The sequence below is a fragment of the Hyperolius riggenbachi genome, chromosome 2 (assembly GCF_040937935.1).
Source record: "Hyperolius riggenbachi isolate aHypRig1 chromosome 2, aHypRig1.pri, whole genome shotgun sequence".
NCBI classification, from domain to species: domain Eukaryota; kingdom Metazoa; phylum Chordata; class Amphibia; order Anura; family Hyperoliidae; genus Hyperolius; species Hyperolius riggenbachi.
In genome coordinates this window covers 532,127,218-532,154,635 of record NC_090647.1, presented here as the reverse complement: position 1 = coordinate 532,154,635, position 27,418 = coordinate 532,127,218, and the positions used below count along the sequence as shown (strand labels likewise).

General features: G+C 42.5%; 1 protein-coding gene across 3 annotated transcripts in view; it reads left to right on the top strand.

Moving 5' to 3' along the window:
- Positions 1 to 27,418, top strand: part of EPHA3 (EPH receptor A3) — a 501,294-nt gene that overhangs the window by 180,936 nt on the left and 292,940 nt on the right. For all 3 annotated transcript variants that reach the window (XR_011026545.1, XM_068270665.1, XM_068270664.1), the window contains exon 3: positions 4,691 to 5,351. Coding sequence is in view for 2 of the 3 variants with exons in the window: in XM_068270665.1 (XP_068126766.1) it covers positions 4,691 to 5,351 (661 nt within the window). In the remaining variant the exon portion in view is untranslated. The remainder of the gene's footprint in view (positions 1 to 4,690; positions 5,352 to 27,418) is intronic.

The window sequence follows — 27,418 nt, the reverse complement described above, 5'->3', positions numbered from 1 at the left end:
ATGTTATTGGTACAACGAAGTGCTAAACTAATCCAAAACTAAGATCTACAGAAAAAAAATAAAAAATAAAAAAAAAATAAACTCATCCCAGCTGGGCTGCTGTTAGCCCGAAGATGTTTTCCTTTCAGAAGTATTTGGCCATCGTAAAGCGAGCGCTCGTTAGCACAAGGCAGGCACTCCCTTACTGTATATGGAAAATGACACGGTAATCCAATCATCTTTCCATTTAATTGTGAGAATTCTGCAGTAAATCCGTCCACTTTTGCTGTGAAGTTAAGCTTAGTGCGGCATTATGTATATGAAATCCAATCATCTTCGTGGCCTCTGTATAGAATTCACAATACAACTGCAACAAATAAGGAAAATGACTGCATGCCTTGGAGCTAAAATTACGCATGGCCAAAAAAGAACCCCCTAAAAAAAGAAAAATCTGTGACACAGCTTAAAGGGAACCAGAGATGGAGCCTGGGTAAAAAATGAAAAAGCTTTTATACATACCTGGGGCTTCCTCTAGCCCCATAAGCCTGGATCGCTCCCACGCCGCCGTCCTCCGCTGCCTCTATCGCCGCTACCGGGTCCCGTCACTTCCGGCGGACGCGGCCAATTGTACGCCAGAGCAGGGGCTCCCTCCATATCCTTACGCATGCACCTGCGTAGTATAGCGGCGCATGTGTAAGGATATGGAGGAGTCTCTGCTCTTGCGTACAATTGGCCACGTCCGCCGGCAGTGACGCGCTGCGCTTGCATCGACTGGCCGAAAGTACGGGACCCGGTACCGGCGGATAGAGGCAGCGGAGGACGGCGGCGTGGGAGCGAACCAGGATTATGGGGCTGGAGGAAGCCCCAGGTATGTATAAAAGCTTTTTTCAAACATCTCTAATTCTCACTACCACAAAAAATGTAGAGTTTAACCACTTCCACACCATGTTATTTTATGCTGATCTGTGCAGCGTGGGCTCTCCAACCCACAGCACAGATCAGCTAGCAGCCAGGGCGATCAGACTTCCCCCCTTTTTTCCCCACTAGGGGGATGTCCTGCTGGGGGGGTCTGATCGCCGCCGGCTGCTTGCGCTTGCGGGGGGGGGGGCTCTTCAAAGCCCCCCTCCGCAGCGCTTCCTGGCCTCCTTCCCCTTCCCTCCCTCTCCCTCCCCCTGTGAGAGGCGCAGGACGGATTTCCGTCCTGCGCCTGATGGGATAGGCTTTAGCCTATCAGATGCCGGTGATCCCTGGCCAATCAGAGGCCGGGGATCACCGATCTCCTCTACGGCGCTGCTGCGCAGCAGCGCCGTATACATGTAAACACCGGGGAAGATCTTCCCCGTGTGTTTACATTTACCCTGCGAGCCGCCGATCGGCTCGCAGGGTGTTCACGGAGACACCCTCCGGGAACTGACATGGAACGGCCGCTCCTGCGAGCGGCCGTTTCCATGGTATACACTTCTGGATTCAGGGGCGTGTATATACGCTCCGAGAATCCGGAAGTGGTTAAAATACATGTAAACACATAAAAATAACAGTGTTTCCCCCCAAAAAAATTTCCAGCTGGGTGGCGTGAAGAAGTAGCCGGGTGGGGCATGATGGGGGAATGCAGGGGTGGCACAACTCTACTTACAGCATAGGAGGAAGATGAGGAGGTGAGCTGATGACAGCCGGGTGCTCACTAAAATTAGCCGGGTGGAGCACCCGGCTAAAAGAGCCTGGGGAGAACACTGAAATAAGAAGTATGTTTGTTCCAGAGTAAAATGAGCCAGGCATTACTTTTTTTTCCTATGTTGATGCATCTTACAGTAGATAGTAGAAATCTGAAAAAACCATCAGGTTTTGGACCAGTCCACCTCCTCATGTGGGATGCTCAGGGTTTACTTTATTTTCAAACACACATAGTGAATGGCAGTTGCACCATCCAACTGCCAACACATTGTGCAGTGAACATGGAGACTCGCCAGCATCTTTGTAAAGAATAAAGGCAATGCTGAGAATCCCCCATGAAGAGATTGACTAGTCCAAAACCTTTCGATTCTGTCAGATTTCCACTAACTACGGTAAGTGACAGCAACATAGAAAAGTAATTTATGGCTCATTTTACTCTGGAAGAAAATAACTTTATTTGTACATGTTTACATATATTTTAAACCTTACAATTTTTCACGATAGTGGTCCTTTAAAGAGAACCCGAGGTGGGTTTTAAGAATGCCATTAGGACACAAAGGCTGTTTCTGCATACTATCACCAGCCTCTGTGTCTGTACTGTGCCCCCCCCCCCCCGTCTCCCCCCTGCGCTGTGCTTTACCCCATAAATAAAACTGCCGTGCTAGCGACATGCACCTTGTGGCGAGCAGGCTGTTTACCTCTGAGTGTTTGTCACCGCCGCTCCCCCGCCTCCTCTATAGCGTCACTCCCCGCCTGCATCCCTTCCCTCCAATCAGCTTACGGAGGCGGGAAGGGAAGGGACGCTGGCGGGGAGCCATGATATAGAGGAGGCGGGGGAGCGGCGGTGACAAACACTCAGAGGTAAACAGCCTGCTAGCCACAAGGTGCATGTCACTAGCACAGCGGTTTTATTGATGGGGGACAGCAGAGCGCAGGGGGGAGACTGGGGGGCACAGTACAGACACAGAGGCTGGTAATAGTATGCAGAACCAGCCTCTGTGTCCTAATAGCATTCTTAAAACCCAACTTGGGTTCTCTTTAAGCTGCGCCACAATTTTTTGTTTTGTTTTTGTTTCTTTTTTTAGCCATGCGGCATAGATCATTTTCAGGACTGAAGCAAAATAACTGTTGGTTCACATGGGTTCTGGGGCTGAAAACCACATACAGGTCCCGTCAACATTAGCCGGTGAGCTCACTGGGACCTGGTGCCGTGCTCTCAGAAGCCATATTGTATTCTTCTGACAAGGTCAAACTATATGATTAATCATGGCAACCTTAAAGAATTGTTGGTCTCAGTGGGACTTTTTAGTCCGATAATGTAAAATAGAACGCATTCCATCACTGCAGAAATCCAGCTGAAATTTAACCGAAAAAATCCTCTGCCTATTTTTCGCTGCATTACATCGTTAAGCGGCGGAGACCCTGTAGGGATTGCCAGGTATGCGTAGTTCCCCTCTCGTGTGCTGATGGCTTATGGACTGCGGTTTAATGGAGTACAAGATGGCTTTGTTTAGTTAGTGGCCCCCCTATCCTTCTTCTCATCTCATTTGCATGGACTTCTGGTGACACGCTTGATGGATGGGACAGATAACGAGTCAGATATATGAGCTGTGTTTCACGGAGAGGCACATTTATCATGTATTTTTGTTGCCGTTTCTGTTATTGTAGATTACGATAATATGACTGAAAGAAACAGATTACATGCTGCGCTTTTGAAAATCGTCCAATGGGCCGAAACTGGATGGTTCTCATGCCCTGTTTGGCTTCGGCTCGTAATGTCTCATTCGCTGACTTTGCCCCACCATAAAAAAATCTGTAGATGTCATTTCAGGCTTTTTCAGACAATTGTGGTGGGTGCCAAGTTGAGAAGAGACAACCCTTGGGGAGGTAGATCTACTAAAAGCAAACCTGAAGCGAAAATAAACGTATGAGTTAATGAATTGTATGTGTAGTACAGCAAAGGAATAGAACATTAGTAGCAAAGACAAAAGTCTCATGTTGTTTTCCAGTACAGGAAAAGTTACATTAGCAAGAGTTTTGAAATCGCAAAGCGCTCAGAAAAGCTCTCCTAGTGGGTTTCTGGCTTAAAGGAAACCAGAGATAAAGAATTAAAAGTTAGTTATACATACCTGGGGCTTCCCACAGGTCCAGAAACCCTGATCACTCCCACGCCGCGGTCTTCAGCCTTCCCCGTTTGCCGCACCGGCTCACAGACTTCCAGGGGGCGTGACCAGCCTACGCAAGTGAAGTGCGCTCCTTGCGTATCTCTCCAGCAGCCGCTGGAGAGGTACGCAAGGAGTGCACTTCAGCTACGCCTTGACTGGCCAGTCGGCTGAAGTCACGGGAGCCGGTGCGGCGAACGGGGAAGGCTGAGGACCGCGGGTGGGAGCGATCAGGGTTTCTGGAGCTGCGGAAAGCCCCAGGTATGTATAAGTAACTTTTAATTCTTTATCTCTGGTTCTCTTTAAGACACACAATAGCCTGAGCTGTTTCTGACCATTGTGATGCCCTAGGTGAGACATCTACTATCAACTACCTTACCCTTGCTGCTGTAATAATGTAATAGATTAATTTACTGCACCTCTGACTTTTTACATTTATTTTTGTGGGAATGGAGGCACACAGAGTATTAAATAATATTTTTCCATTGGCATAAAAATCATACAAAGAGAGGTTTTCTCTTAGCTCTCCAAGATAGGACACCAGTTCAACTAGATTTTTTTTTTATTCCAAACACAGACAACGCGTTTCATGGGTATATACAGAGTGGGGTAAAATACTGTATTAGCTAGATCTATTTTTAACATTGAGTCTCCAGCAACCACAAAGCATACTTATCTGGCATCAGTCAATCCCCGTTGGTGCCGGATAACCAAGACTCTACTATATATATATATATATATATATATATATATATATATATATATATATATACTGTATATATACTGTATATATATATTTATTATTTTTTAATGAAACTAGAGTTGTGCTTTAAATTTCCTGTATAGTGACTGCATTTCTCTTTTTTATATCCTTTTAGTGGGAAGAAATTAGTGGAGTGGATGAGCATTATACTCCCATAAGGACTTACCAGGTCTGCAATGTTATGGACCACAATCAAAATAACTGGCTCAGAACGAACTGGATTCCCCGCAATGCAGCTCAGAAAATCTATGTTGAGCTAAAGTTCACTTTACGAGACTGCAACAGCATCCCACTAGTCCTGGGAACATGCAAAGAAACATTTAACCTTTATTACTTGGAGACCGATGAGGACCATGGGGTCAAATTTAGGGAGCATCAGTTTACAAAAATTGACACAATTGCAGCTGATGAGAGCTTCACCCAGATGGACCTGGGAGATCGAATCCTGAAACTGAACACTGAGGTTCGGGAAGTTGGACCCATCAGCAAAAAAGGACTGTATCTGGCTTTTCAGGATGTCGGTGCCTGTGTTGCCTTAGTATCCGTGCGGGTATATTATAAAAAGTGTCCTTTCACTGTGAAGAATTTAGCCATGTTTCCAGACACTGTACCTATGGACTCGCATTCTCTGGTGGAGGTGAGAGGTTCCTGTGTCAACCATTCCAAAGAAGAAGATCCGCCCAAAATGTACTGCAGCACGGATGGAGAATGGTTGGTGCCCATCGGGAAATGCCTGTGCAGTCCTGGCTATGAAGAGCGAGGGTTCACATGTCAAGGTAATTATTATTCATATACAAAATGTTATTCACCAACAGGTTCAATTTATACTTTTTTTCTGCAGCCAAAAATACAAAGTTAACTACAAAGACTTGTTTTAACTAGTATATATATTTTTTATCAGTCTTTCAAAGACAATTTCTAGTTACTAATCTAAGTATAACATCCTATAGCTTAGTAAAGAGAGTGCCCAAATGTTGGTATTTTTTTTTAAAGGAGATGTCCGTAGCTAAAAGCCATCTTTCATAATATGGTCTGTTTTATGAATTGATCTAGCTGAGTGGAAGATGTTGATAGCAACACAATCGGAAGGGCCACTGCTGCTTGTCTTACATCATTCTACTGTTCATATTGCAAGGGGAAGGGGGGAAGGTACAGACTGAAGTCTAAAAAAGTTTTAGAATGGAAGTCGGAAGTGTAGCAATTATCTTTAAGCTTTGCTTTAAAGGAGTACTGTATGGGGGTAGGGGGAAAAAGAGCTGAACTTACCTGAGGCTTTTAATGGTCCCCCACACACGTCCTGTGCCTGCGCAGCCAATCACCAATGCTCCAGTCCCCGCCTCTGGTTCACTTCTGGAATTTTCGACTTTAAAGTCGGAAAACCATTGCGCCTGCGTGGCCGTGCCCTTGCTCCCACTGATGTCACCAGAAGTATATTGAGCATGCGCAGTACACTCCTGGTGATGTCAGCGGGAGCGAGGACACGGCCACACAGGCGTAGTGGTTTTCCAGAAGTGAACTGGAGGCGGGACCGGAGCATCGGTGAGTGGCTGCACGGGTGCAGAATGTCTGCAGGGGACCATTAGAAGCCCCAGGTAAGTTCAACTCATTTTCCCCCTACAGTAGTAATGTAAAGTGTACCCAAGGCAAACCTAATGAAAAGAATGAGATATTTACTTAGCAAGAAGGAAACCTCTGGATTACCCTCCTGGAGGCTACCAATGCTACGCATGGTCCCCTGGAACATATTGGACAAGAGCATGATATCATGGCTGAGCTTCCCGCTGTGTATGAATGTGGCCGTTCTGCATCTGCGCACATAGAGCCCGGCCTGCGCAAGCTGCAGCTGCTCGTCCACCGTGGTGAGCATTAAGGATGTGGACTTTAAGTGGTTCTGGGCAGCGGCAGTGGGCAAGGACACGGACATCGTATCTAATTTTTTCCATTAGGTTTGCCTTGGGCTTGCTTTGAAGGATACCCGATGTGACATGATGAGATAGACATTAGTATGTACAGTGCCTAGCACACAAATAACTATGCTGTGTTCCTTTTTTTTCTTTCTCTGCCTGAGAGAGTTAAATATCAGTGGCTGACTAAATCCTGACTCAAACAGGAAGGGACTACAGAACACTTTCCTAGCACAACATGGCTTCTAAGAGCAGGAAAGAGATAAAAATGATCAATAGTTCATAGATTTTTAGCTCTGGCATACTTCAATGAATGTGTCATGGAGCAAAAATAATAGAACAGTTAAAACTTAAAAAGTAGATTTAAACATAAAATAAAACTGTGGAATATCTTAAAAAGTCATTTTTAGGAGAAGGAAGATAGATACAATCGTTTATTTCATTCGGTTATTTTTGCCTCGGGTGTCCTTTAAGGGTAGCTGCCCATTTAGCCTCTCCATCTGCTTTCTATTTAGCAACACCTTATGGCAGCTGGATAAAGCAGTAGGACCAGATGTAAACAAACTTAAAGCTAATGTAACCCCGTATTTAAAAAAAAAAAGGCAGATACTCACCTAAGGAGAGGGAAGGCTCGGTCCTAATGAGCTATCCCTCTCCTCTCCCGGTGCTACGCTGGCTCCCCCGTTCTCATCCCCCGACAAGGGGACTTTGAAAGTCTTTGGGAGCCGAGTCCTCCCGAAGACAGGCGGCATACACGCGAGTGCGTCATAGAGGGCGCGCATGTGCAGTGTAGAGCGGCCCGTCTTCGGGAGCACTCGGGCTCCCGAAGCATTTCCGAAGCCTCCCTTCGGCCGGGAAACAGCGATATTTGACCGAAATGGTCGAATACCACTACGGGTGAGCCAGGACAGCAGCGGGCACCGGGAGAGGAGAGGGGATGCTCTATGGGACTCAGAGCCTCCCTCTCCTTAGGTGCGTATCTGACTTTTTTTTTAAAACGGGTTCCCATTAGCTTTAAGCCCCAGCTTCTCAGATCACGTGGCTCCTGGTGCCACAGGTTGGGTTGAGGTAGAAGCAGGTATCAGGGATCTGTGCAGGGAGTTATTATTAGGAGAGGGTGAATTTAAATCACCTCTGCATCGAGCTAGAAAATGTTCTCTGTTTGGGGTTAGATTTTATGTATAACGTGACAACTTCTAGTTTTCTATGTTACAATTCTAGAAAGTACCACTTGATGACCACATCAGCCATCTTCCATGCATAGGCTGTTATATGCTCTGAGAACAAGCAAAAGCTTGAACATGTAGGCATTTCAAATCATCAGGTCAAAGTCAAGCTTTGGTTTCCTATGCGGAATTATGTTTCTTGCCCGTGCTTCTCAATGCACAAAACATGGAACCCAAACAAAATTGCAGCATGTGTTATTCATAATAAGTTACAAAAGGAACACTGCTGTGTAATGGCCAGTGCTGTCTATAATGTGTTCTGAATGCAGTGTGTTTATTGTGCTTGTTTAATACTAGCAGGGAAATGTAAAAACGCCTGAACAAAATCCACCAGGATGGGTGCAAATGGCAAAGGAAATAAAGATTAACCCTTATTTGTTTATCTCACATGCTATTCGTGTTTCAAAACTTCTCTCTGGAAAATGTTTTTAGTTTTGGGAGTAGGAATATTAGGGAACCTTATATTGGAAGTTATAATGCCATAAAAAAAAAAACTTCACTACTACTTCTTCTACTACTCTTGCTTCAAAATCAGCAAGCGGATCATAGGATAAAAAAACTTTAAAAATAAAAGGAATGTACAGCGTATTTTAACTTACTTTATTTATTTACTTCTATTAAAGAGACTCTGTAACAACATGTTCAGCCTTATTTCTCCTATCCTATAAGTTCCTATACCTGTTCTAATGTGGTCTGTCTTACTGTAGCATTTCCTAGCTACACAGTGGCTGTATTATCTCTGTTATATAATCTAATCTTCTTTCCTTTGCCGGGTTTGTCGGCTGAGGCAGGAATGTGCTGCTCTGCTGTGATAGGATAGAAGCTATACACACCCTCTCCAGGCCCCCTGCAGGCTCTGTATGAGTCACAGACTGAGCTTCTCTCAGCCTATCACATGCTGGTTAGCAGCCATGTCTTTTATTTGTAAACACTGCCTACAACTGGCAATTACAAGCCAGGATTGCAGCAGGGAGTGGCAGAAACAGCACAGAGGGACTTAGGAAAACATAATGAATAGAATGGTATGCTTTTTATTGTAAGAATTTTAAAGTACAGATTCTCTTTAAATCTTAACTCCAGGTATTTTGTTTATTTTAGTATTTTGTTTGTGTCAAAAAGCATTAGAGAATGTTGTGCCTGGCATGGGGTGGAGATTAAGTTCTGCGTACCCACTAGAATTTTGTTTTGTCACTTCCTGTCTGTGGGTCCACAATGAAGCTCTGTAACTTTACTGCAAGCTGGTAGTTTGCCTGGGGCAGCAAGAGAAGCTGGTTGACGATTCAAAGTTCCCCATTATTCAGGCAAAATCTTTTTGCTGCTGTCTCTGCCACTTTCAGGGCTTGGTCACACTAGGGGTGTTTTTGGCCTTTTTTCAAGCGCAAGCGATTTTTAAAATCGCCCACAAAACGCTTGTGCAATAATTCTCTATGAGAAGGTTCATATCAGCGCACTTCATCCGTTTTGCGCTGCGTAAATCAGTACCTGTACCATTTTTGGGGCGATTTTGCTCTAATGGAAGGTATAGAAAGAGCTCTAAATGCTTACAAAATCGTTTTGTGCGCAATTGCGTTTGCGATTTTAAGAATAAATACATTGTATTTATTCTATTCCTGGTCAAAGAGTTTACTTCCTGACTAGAAAAGCGATTTAAAAAAAAAAACGCGTGCAGGCGCTAAATTACGCACCAAAAAAAAAAATGACGCACCAAATCCCAAAACACTTTCCCCACTTTCTGTCTGGATATCATTTGTGTTGTAAATTCTCACAAATGGGGGGCACAGGACTGCAAAGAAAAAATGCAGACTATGCTACAAAACCATTGGCACACTGCCTAAAGCGGAAAAAAAAAGAAAAAAGGGGGGCCTAGAACTCTGTTATATGTGCTTAATATGTGTTTTTTTTTGTTTTGTTTTGTTTTTGATTTTTTAAGATAATTTATATATTTATATTTTGCTTAGAAACGGTGGCTTACATTAATACTGTAATAAGCAAATTTCTTAAAATTACTGTAACTATCTGTTCACATGACTTGGTAATTCATAATTAAGTTATTGTATGTATATTATGCAGCAGCTCTCACCTCATTACTACATAGCAGCACAACAAGACTTTTTCTGGTTAAAAAAAATGTTTTACAATTAAGCCGTCAGAAAACAACAACAAACAAAACTCAGTATTTACAGATTTACAGGACCGGTATTTGTATTCTACTTTAAAATTGAAAACTGAACTATGCCTCCTAATCAGTTCACTTTTTTCCAGGGTTTTCTCACAGGAGATATTTCCACACTTCACCCCTAACACATATTTTAAGCCCCCAGCAAGCAAGAAAAAAAATTGAAAATAAATGTGTTACTGTATGTCTCTAATTGTTTTAATTTTTAGTATTTTCCCAATTATCAGGTACTGAAAAATTATTTTTAGGTACAATGAAATAGTATCTCTTGGTAAAAATCTCAGGAGAACTGTGAATGTAATAAGGGCCTATAGTACTTATCCAATTAACTCTTCTCCTGAGTTTTCTCCCAGGAGATATTTTTTAATCTTATTAAAAAAAGTAGCTTCCCAGCACTTAGCAATTGAAGCAGTATTAAAAAAAGAAAGTGAAAAGCTATACCAAACCTATTCTGAGTAATGTCTTGCTTGTTGGAAGATTTAAAGATTTCATTGGTGATGTTTGGGAGAAAAAAGTTAATTGCATATAAGCTATGAGCCAAAGGCCCAGATTGTGTTAACTTTTTCTCCTAAGTTTTCACCCAGGTGATATCACACTTTGTCAATATAATGCCTTGTAAGACACCAGAAATTAAGAAAATACTCAAAATATTTATAACAGTACTTTTTTTACTTACTTTTTGATACTTTTTCAGTTGCTAACTACTGGAAAGTTAATTTAAACAGAAGATGAACAATGATTTCCAGGGAGTACTTAAGAGAAAAACGGAATTGAATAAGGGCCATTAAATGATGTCTTAAAGGAAAATACTACTTATGTTAAGAAAAACTCCATGCTTTCATGCTTACTCTGTGAATTGTAAAAAAATGCAAATTGTTACAAGAAGCACTGATCCATGGCAATTTTACAACAAAAGTAGAGTCTCCCTTTAAAATTCATTGTTAGCACTAAACTGCAAAAATGTCAAAATAAATATATATTGGGTATTCCTTGTAAAGGACCGTTCACCCAAAGCAGTTTTCTTTTTTTTAATACCTTTTACTTTGCAGTACTTTTCGCATTCTGCTCCTCAGATAACAAGTTTAAAATTCATTTTTTATTTGCTGTGTACTGTATAATTGCTGTGTTTGTAATTTGTGAGGACCTTCCAGAAATGTGTGTAGCAATGTGCTGAGCACAGATAATTGTGTTAGGATGTCAATGCGCAGGCCTAACTTGGTTTCATTTGGAGACAAAAACCTATTTAGGTCACTGGTAATGTTCGTTGTGAGTACTCCACATTAGAAAAAAGTAATTTAAAATGCACCTCCTTTTTAAATTAGTATGATTGTGCCAGAATACATACCTCCCAAGCTACCCAGGAGATTTTAGGGAAGGATGTGTTTTAGCAAAAGCAAGTTACTGTATATACTCGAGTATAAGTCTAGATATTTAGGTCTGATTCACTTCATAAAAGTATAGGGGTCGACTTATACACGAGTCACAGGCAACACTGAGCACAGAGTAATGTGTGTACTAATAGTGACATTCCTATTTGCAGCAATTTACCCTGTGGTAAGCGATACTTTGAGGAAAGGAAATGCCAAGAAAACACAGGTGTGAAAGCCCTGGCCACAACAATTAACAAGGAAAGGAGCAGGGGGGGAATACTGGGCTGCAGGAAGGGGGTGAATAATTGCTGCACTTGGGGGCCTGGAGGAATTATTGGCTGCACTTAAGGGACAGGAGAAGTTAATGGCTGCAATACTGTATGCAGTGCAATCATCAACCCCTCCTGAGCCCCAAGTGCAGCCAATAACTTTGCTGGGTAGACTTATACTTGAGTCAGTAAAAAATGCCATCTTAAGAGGGTTGAATATTGGAGTCGACTTATACACAAGGTCGACTTGTATTCGAGTATATATGGTAGGTTTTTATTCAGATTTTAGGACTCTAGTGGAGATTTAAGTAAAACTTGTAAAAGTTTCATTTCTTATGTTGGGCTGGGAGTTTTACATATGCTAGTATCCGTGTTCTATTTTAGGGATGGTCAATGAGATGTTATGTTCATTGAATAGTGGTCATAGGCTGTTAACCACATCTGGCTAGTATTGTCCAAACCAGGAAGCATTATATAGTGTTTCTGGGCACCTTAGTAGCTTCGGTGGATTAGACCATCTCGGGGCCACAAGGATTTCTGCAGACATTTATAAACTCTTGCCATGGAATTCCTTTGGATAATGTAAAAACATCTGAGTGTCACCTCTGTACAGCTGATCTTCTCCATATGTCCGTTATAAAGACACACAAGGTACAGAAATTAGGAAAATAAAGACCCATCTAGGAATATTCATTTAGATTCTGCGGAATTGAAAGTTCTGCATTTCCGATCGTAAAATGGAAATCAGAATTCCTCGTAAATCCGATTTACCACAACTTTACCACAATTTAGCCCCATCACAGAACTCAGAAGCACTGGAATCAGAGAATGCAGAATTTTCAGCAAAATTTTATTTTCAGACCAATCACAAGAACGTTTTAAATTTTTCCATTTTTCCGATTTGTTTCTAATTTTTTTGCATTCTCTGATGCAAAAACAGACTAATAAGATGCCCCTTCGGAAATCGTAAAAACGGAAATTTGGAACCTGGAAAAATTGGAAATCAGAATTTCCACGGAATGGGAAATGGGCGTTCCCGATTATCCCTAGACCCATCATACAAAAACATAATAGGTAGCCTTGACCGATGTGAAATATTTTTTATATTTATACAATTGCAGCACTAAAGTCAGTTTACCATGTCTCAGTCTCGCTTCTTCTATATAGGCCTCAAATTATTTAACCAAAAATAAGTTGTATTCCCGTGTTGCCATCAAGTCATGAGATGCTGTAATTTGGCCTTGTCACGAACATAGAAGATGCCCCTGATAATAAAGAGGTTAAAGATCTCCCATTCCTTTCATCCAGCCTTTGTTCCGTTATCACTCCATCTGGTTAATCACCAAGAAAGTAATAAGTTCTCCTTTTTTTGTGGCGTTTTACAACAAAACCCAATATGACTTCATTTTCTGGAACAAAAGTGATCTTTATTCTTGGAGTGTTTGTTCATTCCAGTGATGCTAATGCAGCGTGTAAAAATAATACAGTTGTGTGTTTTGCGTTTTCATGTCCACTTCTAAAGCGAAAGGAGTTACATCTTTCTTGGGAAGCTGAGCTGCTTTCACATAGAGTAACACAGGGCCAGGTGCCTGCTAGAACTTGCCTTGCGTTTAATTTGAGGGGCTTTCGGTTTTCTCATCTTACCGTTTGGTTTGCACATTGTGCAGAGCTAAATTAGTTTGTTGGATTGCAATCAGGTTTTTTTCTTTGTGTGTCTCCTGCATTCATGTTTGCCTTAAAAACATATCATTGCCTGGACTTGTTGTTGTAGCCAACAAAAATAATATAATTTGAAATGTGTTTTCTGAAACAATTGCAATGCTTGAAAACAAACCATATTTAAATATTGTTATTTTGCTAGTGTAGTTTGCCTTCTTAAAACAGAAGGTATTTGTGATAATTCAGCATTAAAGGTACCCTTAACAGACCTAAAAAACGCCACACTGAACTTAACTGGATCTTCCTCCAGCCCCCCCCCCCCCCCCCCCCCCCCCCGTTGTTCGTGAGGTCCCTCTGCGTTTTCTGAGCTCCTTCCATTCTCCCGCTTTTCGTCCTGTTAGCTGAGCGACTTGGCCAGGAGTCATGTACAACTGTGCATGTGCAACCCGTCTGAACAAACCACGTATTTGCAGAATACTCATGGCGACGGATGCACAGACAGTCCATGCATGCACAGTTGTGCACAACTCCCGGCCAAGTCATGCAGCTAATGGAACCACCAGTGGGAGAACCAAGGTAGCCCAGAGGGTGCTGAAAGACTACTACGGGGGGAGGGGCTAAAAGAAACTCAGTATGGCATTTTTTAGGTCTGTTCAGGGCGGCTGTCATTTCCCATGAGCATCACTCCTGAATATGCAAATCATTCACTGTTGCTTTTTAGTAGGAGGGCTTTTCAGTCTCTTTTAACCCCTTATTCTTTCCCAGTAGCAGTAGAGAATTGTACCATGTTAGCCATAAGTAAAAGAAAGAAGTTTTGAACCAGGATGATACCATGAGTTATTGCGGTATTCTGGCCCTATCCAATAGAGCCATATCAATCCATACCATGCACTGATGAGGACCAGAAAATCGAGACCAGCTGTATGCATGTTGGGTTGATGTAGTTCTGTAAAATGTATAAGCTATAGGCTTTGCTATATAGTAGTGGTTCTAGATGTAAGCCTGGTTTCAGGGGCATAAAGAGAAGATTTGTATATTCAGTAGTGATGCATTGTGGGAAACTACAGTTGTTCACTTAAAACTGAATTATCCCAAATACCTTCTGTATTAATAAGACAAACTATTAAGGTGGGTAGTGTGAGGCATAGGTAGGGGAGAGGTTACTGTTAGGTGTGGGTAGGGGGAAGGTTAGTGTTAGGTTTGGGTAGATGGAAGGTTAGTGTTATGTGTACATAGGAGAGAGGTTAGTGTTCGGTGTAGGCAAGGGGGAGGTTAGTGTTAGGTGTTGGAAAGGGAGAGGTTAGGGTTAAGTGTTGGTAGGGGCAAAGTTGGTGTTATGAGTAAGTAGAGGAGAGGTTAGTGTAAGGGGTACGGTTAAGGAGAGCACGAGGTGGGCTCAAGAAATTTAAAAAAATATAGGCTACCTGATCCGCGGGGCTGGCCTCCTGTGGGCCGCACTGGCCCACTTTCACTTTTGTGACCTATAGCTCACAATGCTGGAATAAGAGATTCATTCTCTCATTCAGCGTGCAGGGAGGTGGGGGAGTGGCAGCGGGCACGCCCAAGGTGAGAGAGCTGCCCAATGGCAGCTCTGGAAACCGTGTAGGAACTCTCCTGGTGGGCGTTTTGAACAGGGAATCCCACTCTGTTTACCTCCGAGATGGTGACAAATAATGTTGCCAATCTCGGGGGGCTATAGCACAGCGGTGGGGGCAGAGTCGGCGGTGGGGGGATACAGAGGCATGTTATGAGGCAGAGAACATGCCTCTGTGTCCCATCTTCCCACTTTGAGTTCTCTTTAATGTTAAGTGTAGGTAGAGAGGTTTAGTGTTAGAGGATAGGGTATTTTCAGCGCTGCGTAATATGTTGGCGCTTTCTAAATACAATAAATAATAATAATAATAGAGGAGAGGTTAGCAGTAGAAAGCATCGAAAGCATCGGTAGTGGTGCTACACTTATTCACCCTGCTAAGCCGTTATTTGAATTTAATTAGCGATATTCAAGTAACGGTAATACCCCATGGCCAAATGACCAATCCACATTTTTCACACAGATGCAGCATGTACCCAGCATCATGTACCCAGAAACCTGAGATACCAACTTCGGCGGGAGAGATTCCATGATGACCTCCTCTTGGATTAGAGAGACCATCAAACCTGCACTCTCCTCCACCGACGTTATCTTATGGAGCTAAGCGGAGTTCATACTAAAGTAACTTTCTGCCTGGAATTCAAGTCCAACCAGCACCCCAAGTGACTGCTTCTAATCCAGTAGAGTAAACAACGGCATGGCAACATTAATTTCTGACACGTCTGTTGGTCACTGTTCTATAAAAACATTCCATGGCATGCATATTAAAAACTCTTGAGGGATCCCGCTGACATTTCTTTAACCTTGTGCATTTTCATGTTTTTACATCCTTCTGAGTCCTCGCCCCCAAAGGACTCTCGTTACAGAAATGCATTTCACTCTTGGACACAGCCGTGGTATTGTATCACAGTTTTCCTTACGACATGTAACTCTGTCAACCTCTCCTTCTCCTTCCCACTTGCTGGCGTGTTTATAGTTATTGCAAAGTCTCTAGCTAGTCTCCCCGGCTCTCTTAGGCTAATAGGGGCTTGTGTTTCAATAGTGACAGCTGCTACTAAACCTTCTCGGGGAGCAATTGTACGGGGAAGTGTAAGTTTTGATAACATTTGATGAAAAATACCCTTAAATCAAGAGCCATCTTGAAAGATGCTTTGAGTAAAAACAATTCGCGTACGCGCTCCTATTTCTACTCCTGAAGGATGTTATCAAAACAGGTTGATGGCAGACAGCTAAATAATGAGGAAATAGATATCGAAAGTATTGTGCGACAGTCAGTTTGCTGGACCGTTTGCAAAGTGTGCTATCATTTTACACTGCGGCTTGGTAATCCATCTTCCTGGACTCCAGTCTCTCCCGTCCATTCTCCTATCTTGTTTTTATAGCTTGCGACGGACTGGTGTAGACAAGAGCACTGCAGTAGGTCCGCTGTAGCAAGTGTACAATGGAAGAAGAAGGGAAAATAACAGCCTGATTAATTGTAGCAGGAAGGTTGTTCGGTGTGGACTTTTGGTGAGGTGGAAAATCCCCTTTTTTTGTTGAGCTTTCAGCTGCGTTGTTCCTGGCAGTAATATCGGTAGCTTCAGTCAGGTCACTCTTGCTGTGTGTTCTGCTGTTAAAACCGAACTCTCCTAAGATATTACATTGTTGGTAGAGGTGAATAGGGGACTATACTGTTACTCACACAATTGCCTTATAGCTGTTCCATAGGACTTTAGTCTGGAGAAGTCAGTTACTGTATTCAACTCGTTAAACATAACATTTGTTGTCGTTGCTTCTTCTCTTTGCGCTCAATAGTGAAGAATATTGTGTTCCGGCAATATCTTTCTCTTATTCCCTCTCCTATTCTGACACTAACTTCTCCCTCTTCTCGTCTAACTCTAGCCTCCCATCTCCACTACCAACTTCCCCCCCCCCCCCGCTATTAACATCAACATTTTGCACTCTACTCCTAATAGTAACTTTCCCCCTCTCCAGTCTCCACTCCTAACACTGCCCTCCCTGTCTCCACTTATAATACTAACCTTCTCCTCTCCACTCCTAACACTAACTTCTCCCCTCTCCTCTCCTACCACTAACCTCTCCCTCTCTCCACTTCTTACTCTAACCTCTCCCCTCTCCACTCCTAACACTAACCTTCTCCTCTCCACTCCTAACTCTAACTTCTCCCCTCTCTGTTCCTAACACTAACCTCTCCCTCTCTCCACTTCTTACTCTAACCTCTCCCCTCTCCACTCCTAACACTAACCTTCTCCTCTCCACTCCTAACACTAACTTCTCCCCTCTCCATTCCTAACTCTAACCTTCCCCTCTCCACTCCTAACACTAACCTCTCCCCTCTCCACTCCTAACGCTAATCTCTACTTTCTTAACACTACCCCACCCTCTCATAGCATTAACCTCCCCTCTCCTCCTTACCACTATATCAGCTTGGCTACAATGTAGCCACCCGGCCTCTTACCTTCTCAAATTTTTGATTGGCTACACGATAGCCAAGCCAAGCACTCCACTATCTCTTAGTCGAGCACCCCAATAATGCACCAGATTTCAGATTCCTGCCACCCCATAGCTGCAGAATTATACTGCAATTTACATATTAGTTAAGAAATGGCGGGCACCTGCATAGCAAAAACACTTGCAGCTTTTGAATACGTACTGTAAGTGACAGCAACATAGGAAAAAAGTAATTTATTTATGTATCTGGTAAACAAGTAATAAGCATGCTAACCAGGAAATCCAAAAGTTAAAAATCACTCTACTTTTCTTCTCCAGAAAAGATCATTCCCCCCGTTTTCCTGGCTGTTCTTTGGTACATCTGCCGCACAAAGGAAGTTGCAGGGCATGCTGGGTTTTCTTTTTTTTTCTTCTTTTCTTTCCCCTCAGACAAAACTAATGCAACTAATAACTAATTGGCTGATGCCTCTTTCCCCCTGTTTTCCCCTGCCACACCTCAGTTCCTCTCTAATTGTCCAATATTTCTCATGCTGAGACAATGCACTTTCTACTGCAGAGCTGGGTGGGAGTGTCTGAAGACTGGGTGGAGGGCGGGCAATGAAACACAGAGTAAGGGAGGAAATGATGTCAGGATTGGCTTCAAGATAGACACAGTCAAAATGGAAAATCCTAAGAAGGATTTTCTCTTTTTTTACTATAGAAAAATCACTAAAATCAAAACGTGGACAGTGCAATACATATGTTATGTAAGTAGAGCAAGTATTTATTTACTTATATATGTGTTTTTTTCTGAGATAGTATGGCTGACAGCTCCTCTTTAAATTTTGTTACTGCTGTGATGTTTCTGTGGGCTGGCAAGCTATGTTTATTTAACTGGTGTTCCCCATTAAAGTAAAACTGGGCCTATCCCTTTCCATGCAATACTTTATTTTCACCGGTTTCCCATCTGTTTAAGATTCGGGACTCTGAGTCGATGCAATGAATCTCAGCACGCAGATATTCCACCTTAAGTGACGAACAATTTTAGAAAAATGTTAATGCTCACCAAAATTGCAGAGCCAGACGCTGCTTCTAAATTCACAGATAATCACTCTGTTGTCGGGCTGCAGATGTAATTGGGAGGGAAGTAAGTAGCACTTTCCCCGCATAGATCAGACTCCTGTGAATTCCCGTTTTATGTGGTAGATCTGGGAAGTGAAGTGTTATAATTTTAGATGGTGAAGACGCAGTGAGATTGGGTGTTTTCTCTATCAGCAGACGTACAGAGCAGTCAGGTTTATTTTTATGTGTTTACATACAAGGCCACGGTTCTTTGTGGTGTTTGAAAAAATAATTATATACGAGAATGGCATCTACAAGGCAACTGAGTTTTATTTGTCCCTGTTCTAGTGCTAAAACTATAAAGCTATAGGCTGTGGAGTATGGACTGTGGGCTATGGCCTATGGGTTAGGGATTAGGGGTTATAAATTGTGGGCTATGTAAGGACTATAATTATGGGGTATGGACTGTGGGCTATGGACTGTGGGCTATGTACAATAAGCTATGTACTATTTGCTATGGATTATGGGTTATGTACTATGGGCTATAGATTATGGGTTATGTACTATGGGCAATGGGCTATGGATTATGAGTTATGTACTATGGGCTATGGATTATGGGTTATGTACTATGGGCTATGGATTATGAGTTATGTACTATGGGCTATGGATTATGAGTTATGTACTATGGGCTATGGATTATGGGTTATGTATGTACTATGGGCTATGGGCTATGAATTATGGGTTATGTACTATGGGCTATGGGCTATGGATTGTCGGTTATGCAATGTGGGCTATGGAAAATGGGGTATGGATCATGAGCTATGGAGTGTGAGCTATGGGTTATGGGCTATGTAATATGGGCTATAGAAAAAGGGGTGTGGATCATGGGCTATGGGCATCTGACTATGTACTATGAGCTTTGTACTATGGACAGTGAGTTATGGGTTATGGACTGTGGGCTATGTGACATGGGATATGGACATTGGGCTATGGACTTGGGGCTATGTACTATGAGCTTTTTACTATGGATATGAGCTATGGGTTATGGACTGTGGGCTATGTAATTCTGGCTATGGACAGTGGGCTGTGGACTTGGGGCTATGGACTATGGGTTATGGACTGCGGGCTATGTAATTTGGTCTATGGACAATGGGCTATGGAGTTGGGGCTATGTTCTATGAGCTTTGTACTATAGGCTATGGTTTAAGGGCTGTAGTGCAGAGGGTCTTATCACAGAAAATGAGTTTTTTTTTCTCTGAGATGTCCAAAACTAGGGATTGAACTCATTATTGGCGAGGGTGAGACTTCCTTGAATGGTCAGAGGATCCAGACAGTGTAGGAGTGCACCACCTCTGAGCAAGCTGAAAGCGTAGGAGAGACTAATACGCAGACAGCGGAATCAATGAGAGGCAGATAATAAATAAGGTCTCATAGGAGGGTTGTACACGTCTTTCTAGCAAAGTAACTACTGTCCTCCAAAAGGAAAAAATCTTTGTACTAGTCTTGAAACCAGCAAGCAGAGTGAAGGGTGTTCCACTACATTTCCAGTATATGTTCAATGCCTCTAGATATATTGAGCTCCTCTGGATCCTATACCAGATATAGTTTTATAGGCTACGTTCATAGAGGGGCCAAACTGATGATTTTGAGATGCTAAAAGCTTGTATGCAGATTATTTGCAAGTTAATTGCAGCTCACAATTGGGCCAATCAAATGTATTTCCTCTTAGCTCTGATTGGCCCATTTAAAGCTGAAGACTATTTGCACAAAACCTGTGATTATTAACATATTTAGGTAGGTCAGCCCTAAAGAGGTTTTGTAATCAAAATAACGAAATTAAATACAATTGCTTATTTTCTTACAATATTTTTGTATAAATTATTGAAGTTGATTTACTTTCTGAAATGTATCACATGTTTTGACATCTTTAGTAATGGCAGGTGATCTGTGCAAAATGTTCATTTACAGGGAGTTCTAAAGCCAGAGGAAAAGATCTCTGAATCTCTGATCTCCCAGAATGCTCTGGGGGAAGGGGGTTAATACCACTTAATTAACAACCTAGCCTAAGCCTCAGTGGGAGGTCAGGGCTACATACCAATGTACATCAATATATAGCTATATGAAGGCTGGTTTCACAATTGTGCGGTGGGGTGATCCCATGGGATCACTGCATTGCACGAATCAGTAGCTCATATGACCCTGCGGCAGAGTGCGCCGAAAGAGTCATATGCATAGCTCCGCCCCGCTCAGTGACGCACTCCCTACTGGACAGGAAGTACATCACTGGGATTCACATCAGTCCGCACATGTGCTTGTTCATACTTATTGCGTTGCCATAGATTTGCATTACTGCATAATATGTGCGGTAGGCATTGAGCATGCAATAATGCATGGATAAATTTGCAACGGGATTGGGGTGAATTGACTACTTCTGGTAGAGTGCGCCGCATCGCGTAAGTATGAAAGCCTCTATAGACTTTCATTGCCCTAGCAACTGAGGAGCCTAACGCACAGCGATGTAAAGTGAGATGTGATCACCCCAGCCGATAATCAGGCACGTGTATGGCAGCTGGCGACCCCTAACGAGCCAGTGATCTGCTGGTCGAATCTACTCACCCCCCAGCGACGCTGATCCCCTTGCTGATCCCATTGTCAGACAATATAGCAGGTGTGTGTATAGCAGCTGACCAACCTGCGAATGATCCGCTGGGTGGATCTATTCACCCCTAGAGATGCCGATCCCCCACTGATCCCACCGTCAGACGATAATCAGGCCCGTGCACGGCAGCTGGCAACCCCCAACCTACAAATGATCCGCCAGGTGGATCCACTCACCCCCAGTGATGCCAATCCCATTGTCAGATTATAATCAGGCACGTGCACAGCAGCCGGCAACCCCAACCTGCGAACGATCCACCGGATGGAACTACTCACCCCCAGCGACGCCGATCCCCCTGCCGATCCTATTGTTCGCGGTGCTCCCCTGCAGCCATTATGTTTCCAATACCTCGGAAAATACCATCCATTCTTTGTAAATTGAGACTGTTGTATTCAAACCGACCTAATCTATAAGCAACCCTTCATACTAGTTGATGGTATCACTCTTTCAGATTTAAGGTGGCCACGCACCATACAATAAAATTATCGATTTTACACAAATTTGATAAAAATGATCATTCCTACACAGAAATCAAACGCTTTATTTTATTCAAGTGAAAATTCAGATCGGATTGCCCATTCTTTTTTTTCGATTTTTCTTGATCAGGAGTGGCGGAAATGTCTGATCAATTTTTTCCAAGTTTGTATGGTGTGTGGTAGATTGACAATTTTGTAATGCAAAGACGCAAGCAATTTTTTTTAGAGTTTGTAATCATTTGTTTTATTATTGGAAAAAAATTGAACACACATGTGTGGTACATTGCTACAATCAATCAGAAATATTGATTGTAAATCTAAATTAAATTGAAAAATATATGTGTGGTTACCTTTACTGTTGCTGTTACTGTTGCACAAAATGTAAAATGTAAAATACATGTAAATACATACAATTAAAGCGGAATATAAACCTGCATTTCAACTTTGCTCTAAAACATTATTTACAGCATATTATATGCAAAAAGCATTTTTTTTTTTTACTAGACCAGCATTGGAAGGGTTAAACACAGAGGTTTTAAGTTCCGTGGAGAGATATGCAGACGTTCAGATAGTTACATTCTATTTAGTTATATGTATATATTTAGAAATGTTACACACTCTTTGGCTGTCCTCCAACTCCTTCTCAGTGAGAGAGATGAGTCACATTCAACACTTAGATACATTTATGTAAACAAAATGTATCTCTCTCAAGTTCGGATGCGTCTGCAGAAATCTCCAGGAACTTTAAAGCCCTGTGTAACCCTTCCAATGCTGGTCTAGTAAAAAAAAATGCTGGTTGCATATAATATACTGTAAATAATGTTTTAGAGCAAAGTTGAAATGCAGGGTTATATTCCGCTTTAAGAAGTACAGTACATTTCTTCCAGAGTAAAATCAGCTGTAAATTACTTTTCTCTTATGTTGCTGTCACTTACAGTATGGTATGGGACAAGCCCAAATCCTCATGGGGGATTCTTAGGGTTTTGTTTCGTTTCAGAAACACTTAGTGAATGGCAGTTGCTCCATCCAACTGCCAGTAAAGTGTGCAGCAAGCAAGGAGGCTGGCCAGCATCATTATATAAATCCTTTTTTATGGAATGTCTTTATAAAGAATAGCCTTGCTGAGAAACCCCATGGAGAAATGGACTAGTTGAAAACCTGTCGGTAATGTCAGATTTCTACTACCTAGTGTTAGGGCTCATTCACACTGCAGACGGTTTCTTACTTTTTTCACCCGCGTGTGCTTTTTAAAAACGCCCCCTGAACGCTTGTGCAATGAATGTCTATTAGAAGGTTCATATCAGCGCGAGTCGTGCTCTGTGCGGACAGCAAAGCGGTGCGCGAACCATTTTCGGGGCGATTCCGCCTCAATGGAGGCTATAGAAAAAACTCAAAACGCTCACAAAATTGCTTTGTGTATCGATTGTTTTCGCGTTTTTAAGAATAACTACATTGTATTCATTCTTTTTCAGGTTAAAAAGTTCACTCCCTGACTTGCGTCAGGGAGTACATTTAAAAAAAACTTTGGGAAAAGCACTTAGAAAATCGCTTTTAACAAAAAATGCATCGCCCACCCAAGCGCCAGGAAAGGAAAAAAAATGTTCTTCAAAAAAAGGCCCAACGGGGACGAACACGCGAACTGAACGCAATGTGAACAAGGCCTAAGTGACAGCAACATAGGAGAAAAGTAATTTATGGCTCATTTTACTCAAGAAGAAACATATTTCTCATATGTATATGATTACATGTATTTTAAATTTTACAATTTTTTGCAATAGTGGTCCCTTACAGAGACACTGAAGTGAAAAAAAAAAGTATGATATAATGAATTGGTTGTGTAGTAAAGCTAAGAAATAAAACATTAGGAGCAGAGACATAAGTCTAATATTTGTTTCCAGTACAGGAAGAGTTAAACTCCAGTTGTTATCTATGCAAATAGCCATTGAGCTCTACGACTTTCAAAGTGGCAGAAATCTCTGTGTTCTGATGGTGTTTATCTCAACTGTATTGTTTTTTTCTTTTGCAGAGAACAGTTCAGGACAGGTCAAAAGTTCACTGCCTGCTCTGTAAAAATATTTAGAATGCTGAGTAGAGTGTAAATTGCAAGTATTAGAGAATGATGCAATGTTATAAAAAAAAAGCTGTAAAACTGAAATTAAAAAATGAGAATATTTTTTTTTTGCTACCAATGTTCTAGTAATTATCCGTATTACACAACCAATTTATTATATCAACATTTTTTTTTTTTCGCTTCAGTGTCTCTTTAAGTGGTATTTCAGAAACTAATATACACAGACTAATTCCACTGATTACACACCTTGGTAAAGGTGCAGAATTGCTGATTAGCAGATTTGTATAGCAGCCCCTGGTCTGTGCCGCCGGTCTGTGTTGACATCGTGGTTGTCAGACGCTTCTGTTGTCAATCCAGGCAGTTCCATTGCCCTGGAGAGCATCGTGTAGGGGAATGCCTATGTTTTTTGAGGAGCGCCAGCTAGCTCGCTGCACCGCTGAACTGACAAGCACTAGAAAGCACACAACCTCCTTTCACTCGAACGCACTGTTCAGTAATAAAGATTACAGAGCGGTGTTACTGGAAGATCATGTCTAGAAGGTACAATTAGATGAGGGTATCTATTCCTCTTTTATTGTCTTCTTCCCCCCGCCTCTGTTTCTGAAATATCTTGAATTCTCTGAAGTTTTTGCCAGGAAATAAAATCCAGCGGTTGGAGATTTAACCGTAATCTGATCCTAATAATGAGATGACAGGTACCAGCAATTATTCTGGGGTGCTGTTTTTCAAACATGTCTAAAGAATTCTCAAGTTCCATTCCCTGTAGAGTCCATTATAAAGGGGAAAGTTCTTTTCCACTTACAAAATCGATAGATCACATTTGGTTACGGAAAGACAGCTTGAAAGGTGCGTTCACCATCGCCTCAGCTGTCGCGTACGTTCCTGAAAATATGCGAGCCTTATGACTTTTTAAGTGATCAAATTCACACGTCTGTCGCGCAGAATTTTCAGGGCGAGATTTGCTCCCTTGGCGGTTGATGCCTTTAGGGGGATATTTTGAAACAGGTCAAGAGGCCAGTAACACAATTTCCTGTTCATCGCTTACCTGTTGGGTTGAAGCTGCCCCATTGTATCTGAAGTGCTGTCTTTAATGCCTATGCTGCCACATTCACTTGTCTCTTTATAGCGGGATTGTCACCACAAAAATCTAATTTCAACAGCAACTGGTCTGAGTGTATGAAGTGATAAAGATGGTAATCCTGCATTCAAAACTTTAAAAACTTTTTCTGCTGTTATGATTTGGAGTTATCACATACTTAAGGAGTACTGGCCCTTTAATAGTCAGTGCCAAACAGTTGCATGCTGGGGGTTCTTTTTATCTATAATATATTTCTCCTCTTCCATTTATTTATCTGCCTAGCTGTCTATTTGAAACACGATCCTCTGCTCACTTGTGTTTACAAGCAAGGCTGAGGTGACTCAGCGATTGGAGGAGAAAATAAAATAAAGTAAAAAGCAGAAATGACATCAGGATTTAGCCTAAACTGTGGGCAAAAGACATGGTTCCCACCAGGAACAGAATTCTCCTAATTTACTATATAAAATTCACTGAAATCAAAATGTGGACAGTACAATACATGTTTTATGTGAGTAGATCAAGTATTTATCTACTTATATACAGGATCTTGTCAAAAAATTAGCATATTGTGATAAAGTTCATTATTTTCTGTAATGTACTGATAAACATTAGACTTTCATATATTTTAGATTCATTACACAAAACTGAAGTAGTTCAAGCCTTTTATTGTTTTAATATTGATGATTTTGGCATACAGCTCATGAAAACCCCAAATTTCCAATCTCAAAAAATTAGCATATTTCATCCGACCAATAAAAGAAAAGTGTTTTTAAAAGAAAAAAAGTCAACCTTCAAATAATTATGTTCAGTTATGCACTCAATACTTGGTCGGGAAATCCTTTTGCAGGAATGACTGCTTCAATGCGGCGTGGCATGGAGGCAATTAGCCTGTGGCACTGCTCAGGTGTTATGGAGGCCCAGGATGCTTCGATAGCGGCCTTAAGCTCATCCAGAGTGTTGGGTCTTGCATCTCTCAACTTTCTCTTCACAATATCCCACAGATTCTCTATGGTGTTCAGGTCAGGAGAGTTGGCAGGCCAATTGAGCACAGTAATACCATGGTCAGTAAACCATGTACCAGTGGTTTTGGCACTGAGAGCAGGTGCCAGGTCGTGCTGAAAAATGAAATCTTCATCTCCATAAAGCTTTTCAGCAGATGGAAGCATGAAGTGCTCCAAAATCTCCTGATAGCTAGCTGCATTGAACATTTTCAGGAGGGGGGGGGCTTCAAAAAGAGTAGGGCAAGCATGCGTCACAAAAAATGGGGGGGGGGGAGAGTTGTGTGGCACGCCGAAAATAAGAATGGCCATGGACCAGGATGTGGGTGTGGTCATGAGTGGGGCCAAATTTACATGAACTTAGCAATGGTGGGTCATTAGACTAGGACTATGGTAGGGATTCCATTGTGAGCGCCTCCGACACAGGTGCCCCCCAGTTTAGGTAGCGACAGGGACCTCCCATGTGTAGTGACAGGGACCCCCACTAGCTTAGGTGATGACAGGTGCCCCCAGTTGTAGGTAGTGACAGGGACACCCTATGTTCAGGTACAGGGACCCCCCCTTAGTTTAGGTGGTGACAGGTGATACCCTGGGTTAGGTAGTAACAGGTTTCCCCCAGTTAAGGTAGTGACAGGTGCCCCCCAGTTCAGGTATGACAGGTGCCCCCTAGTTTAGTTAGTGACAGGTGCCCCCCAGAGTAGGTAGTGACAGATGCCCCCTAGATAAGGTTTAGTGACAGGTGCCCCCCAGTTTAGGTAGTGACAGGTGCCCCCCAGTATAGGTAGTGACAGGTCCCCCATGTTTAGGGACAGGGACCCCACTCACTGTTAGTCGTCTTTTCCCGCCAGGCCGTCCCCGCTGCATCCCAGCAGCCAGCGTCAGACCTCAGAATCAGCTCGCGACCAGTGACCGTGGGCGTATGTTATCCCCATGGACACCTCGCTGCATATTCGGAAGTGATGTCACTCCCGCATATCAGTGCAGTGTTTGCGAGGTCCTAGCTGGTCGCTGGCTGATTCTGAGATCTGACGCTGGCTGCTGGGATGCAGCAGAGAGTCAGGGACGGCCAGGGGGGAGGGGGAGACTGACGGCCGGGGGAGCGTCCGCCCCATTTTGCCCCTATGTGCGGACGCCCATGAATCCGGCTTTGCATTTTATTTGATTGTAAGTTTGATCGAGTCAAGTCCTCTTCTCCTTTTATGCTATATTTTGTACTTGCGACCTAAGCTAGTACCCTTGCCCCCCTCCCCCACTCTCCATCATTTGTTGTACATTGCTGCACGATATGTTGGCACTGTATGAATAAAAGATAATAATAATATGAATAAACATTCAAAACAAACTTAAGCTTACATAGATTCCCATTCCAGCCTTCAGAGCAGAATTGAGTTAGCTTCGTTGCCAACAAATAACTGCTATTACTGAACTGCATTTAGCAAGCGTAGATGGTGTGCTGTGCTTTCCGCAGTAACCATATTTCTGTATGGCCAGATACGATCTTCACTGTCATCCGACTCTGGAAGGCAGAATTAGGGATTTGGAATGATGATGAATATTAGTCTATAGGCGATAGGTGGTAACTATAGTGCTTTGACTCATTTTTCCCCCTTCCATAAAGGAGTTATTGTACTGCGCACAGACTAGTTAAACATCGTTCGAGAGTTGATGATGTGAGCCAGCAATGCGGACGTTTTATCATCTTCCACTTGATATGTGCTTTATGGAACATAGTTTTTTGGCAGCCAAAATGGCAGTGTGGTTTCAGCATTACAGAGTAGGTGTTTTGGTATGGAATTTACACCTCTCTCGCGTCTCATTCTGGACCTCTTGCCTAGTATTCCATATCAGTGTAGGCAGTAAGTAGCTGGAACTGG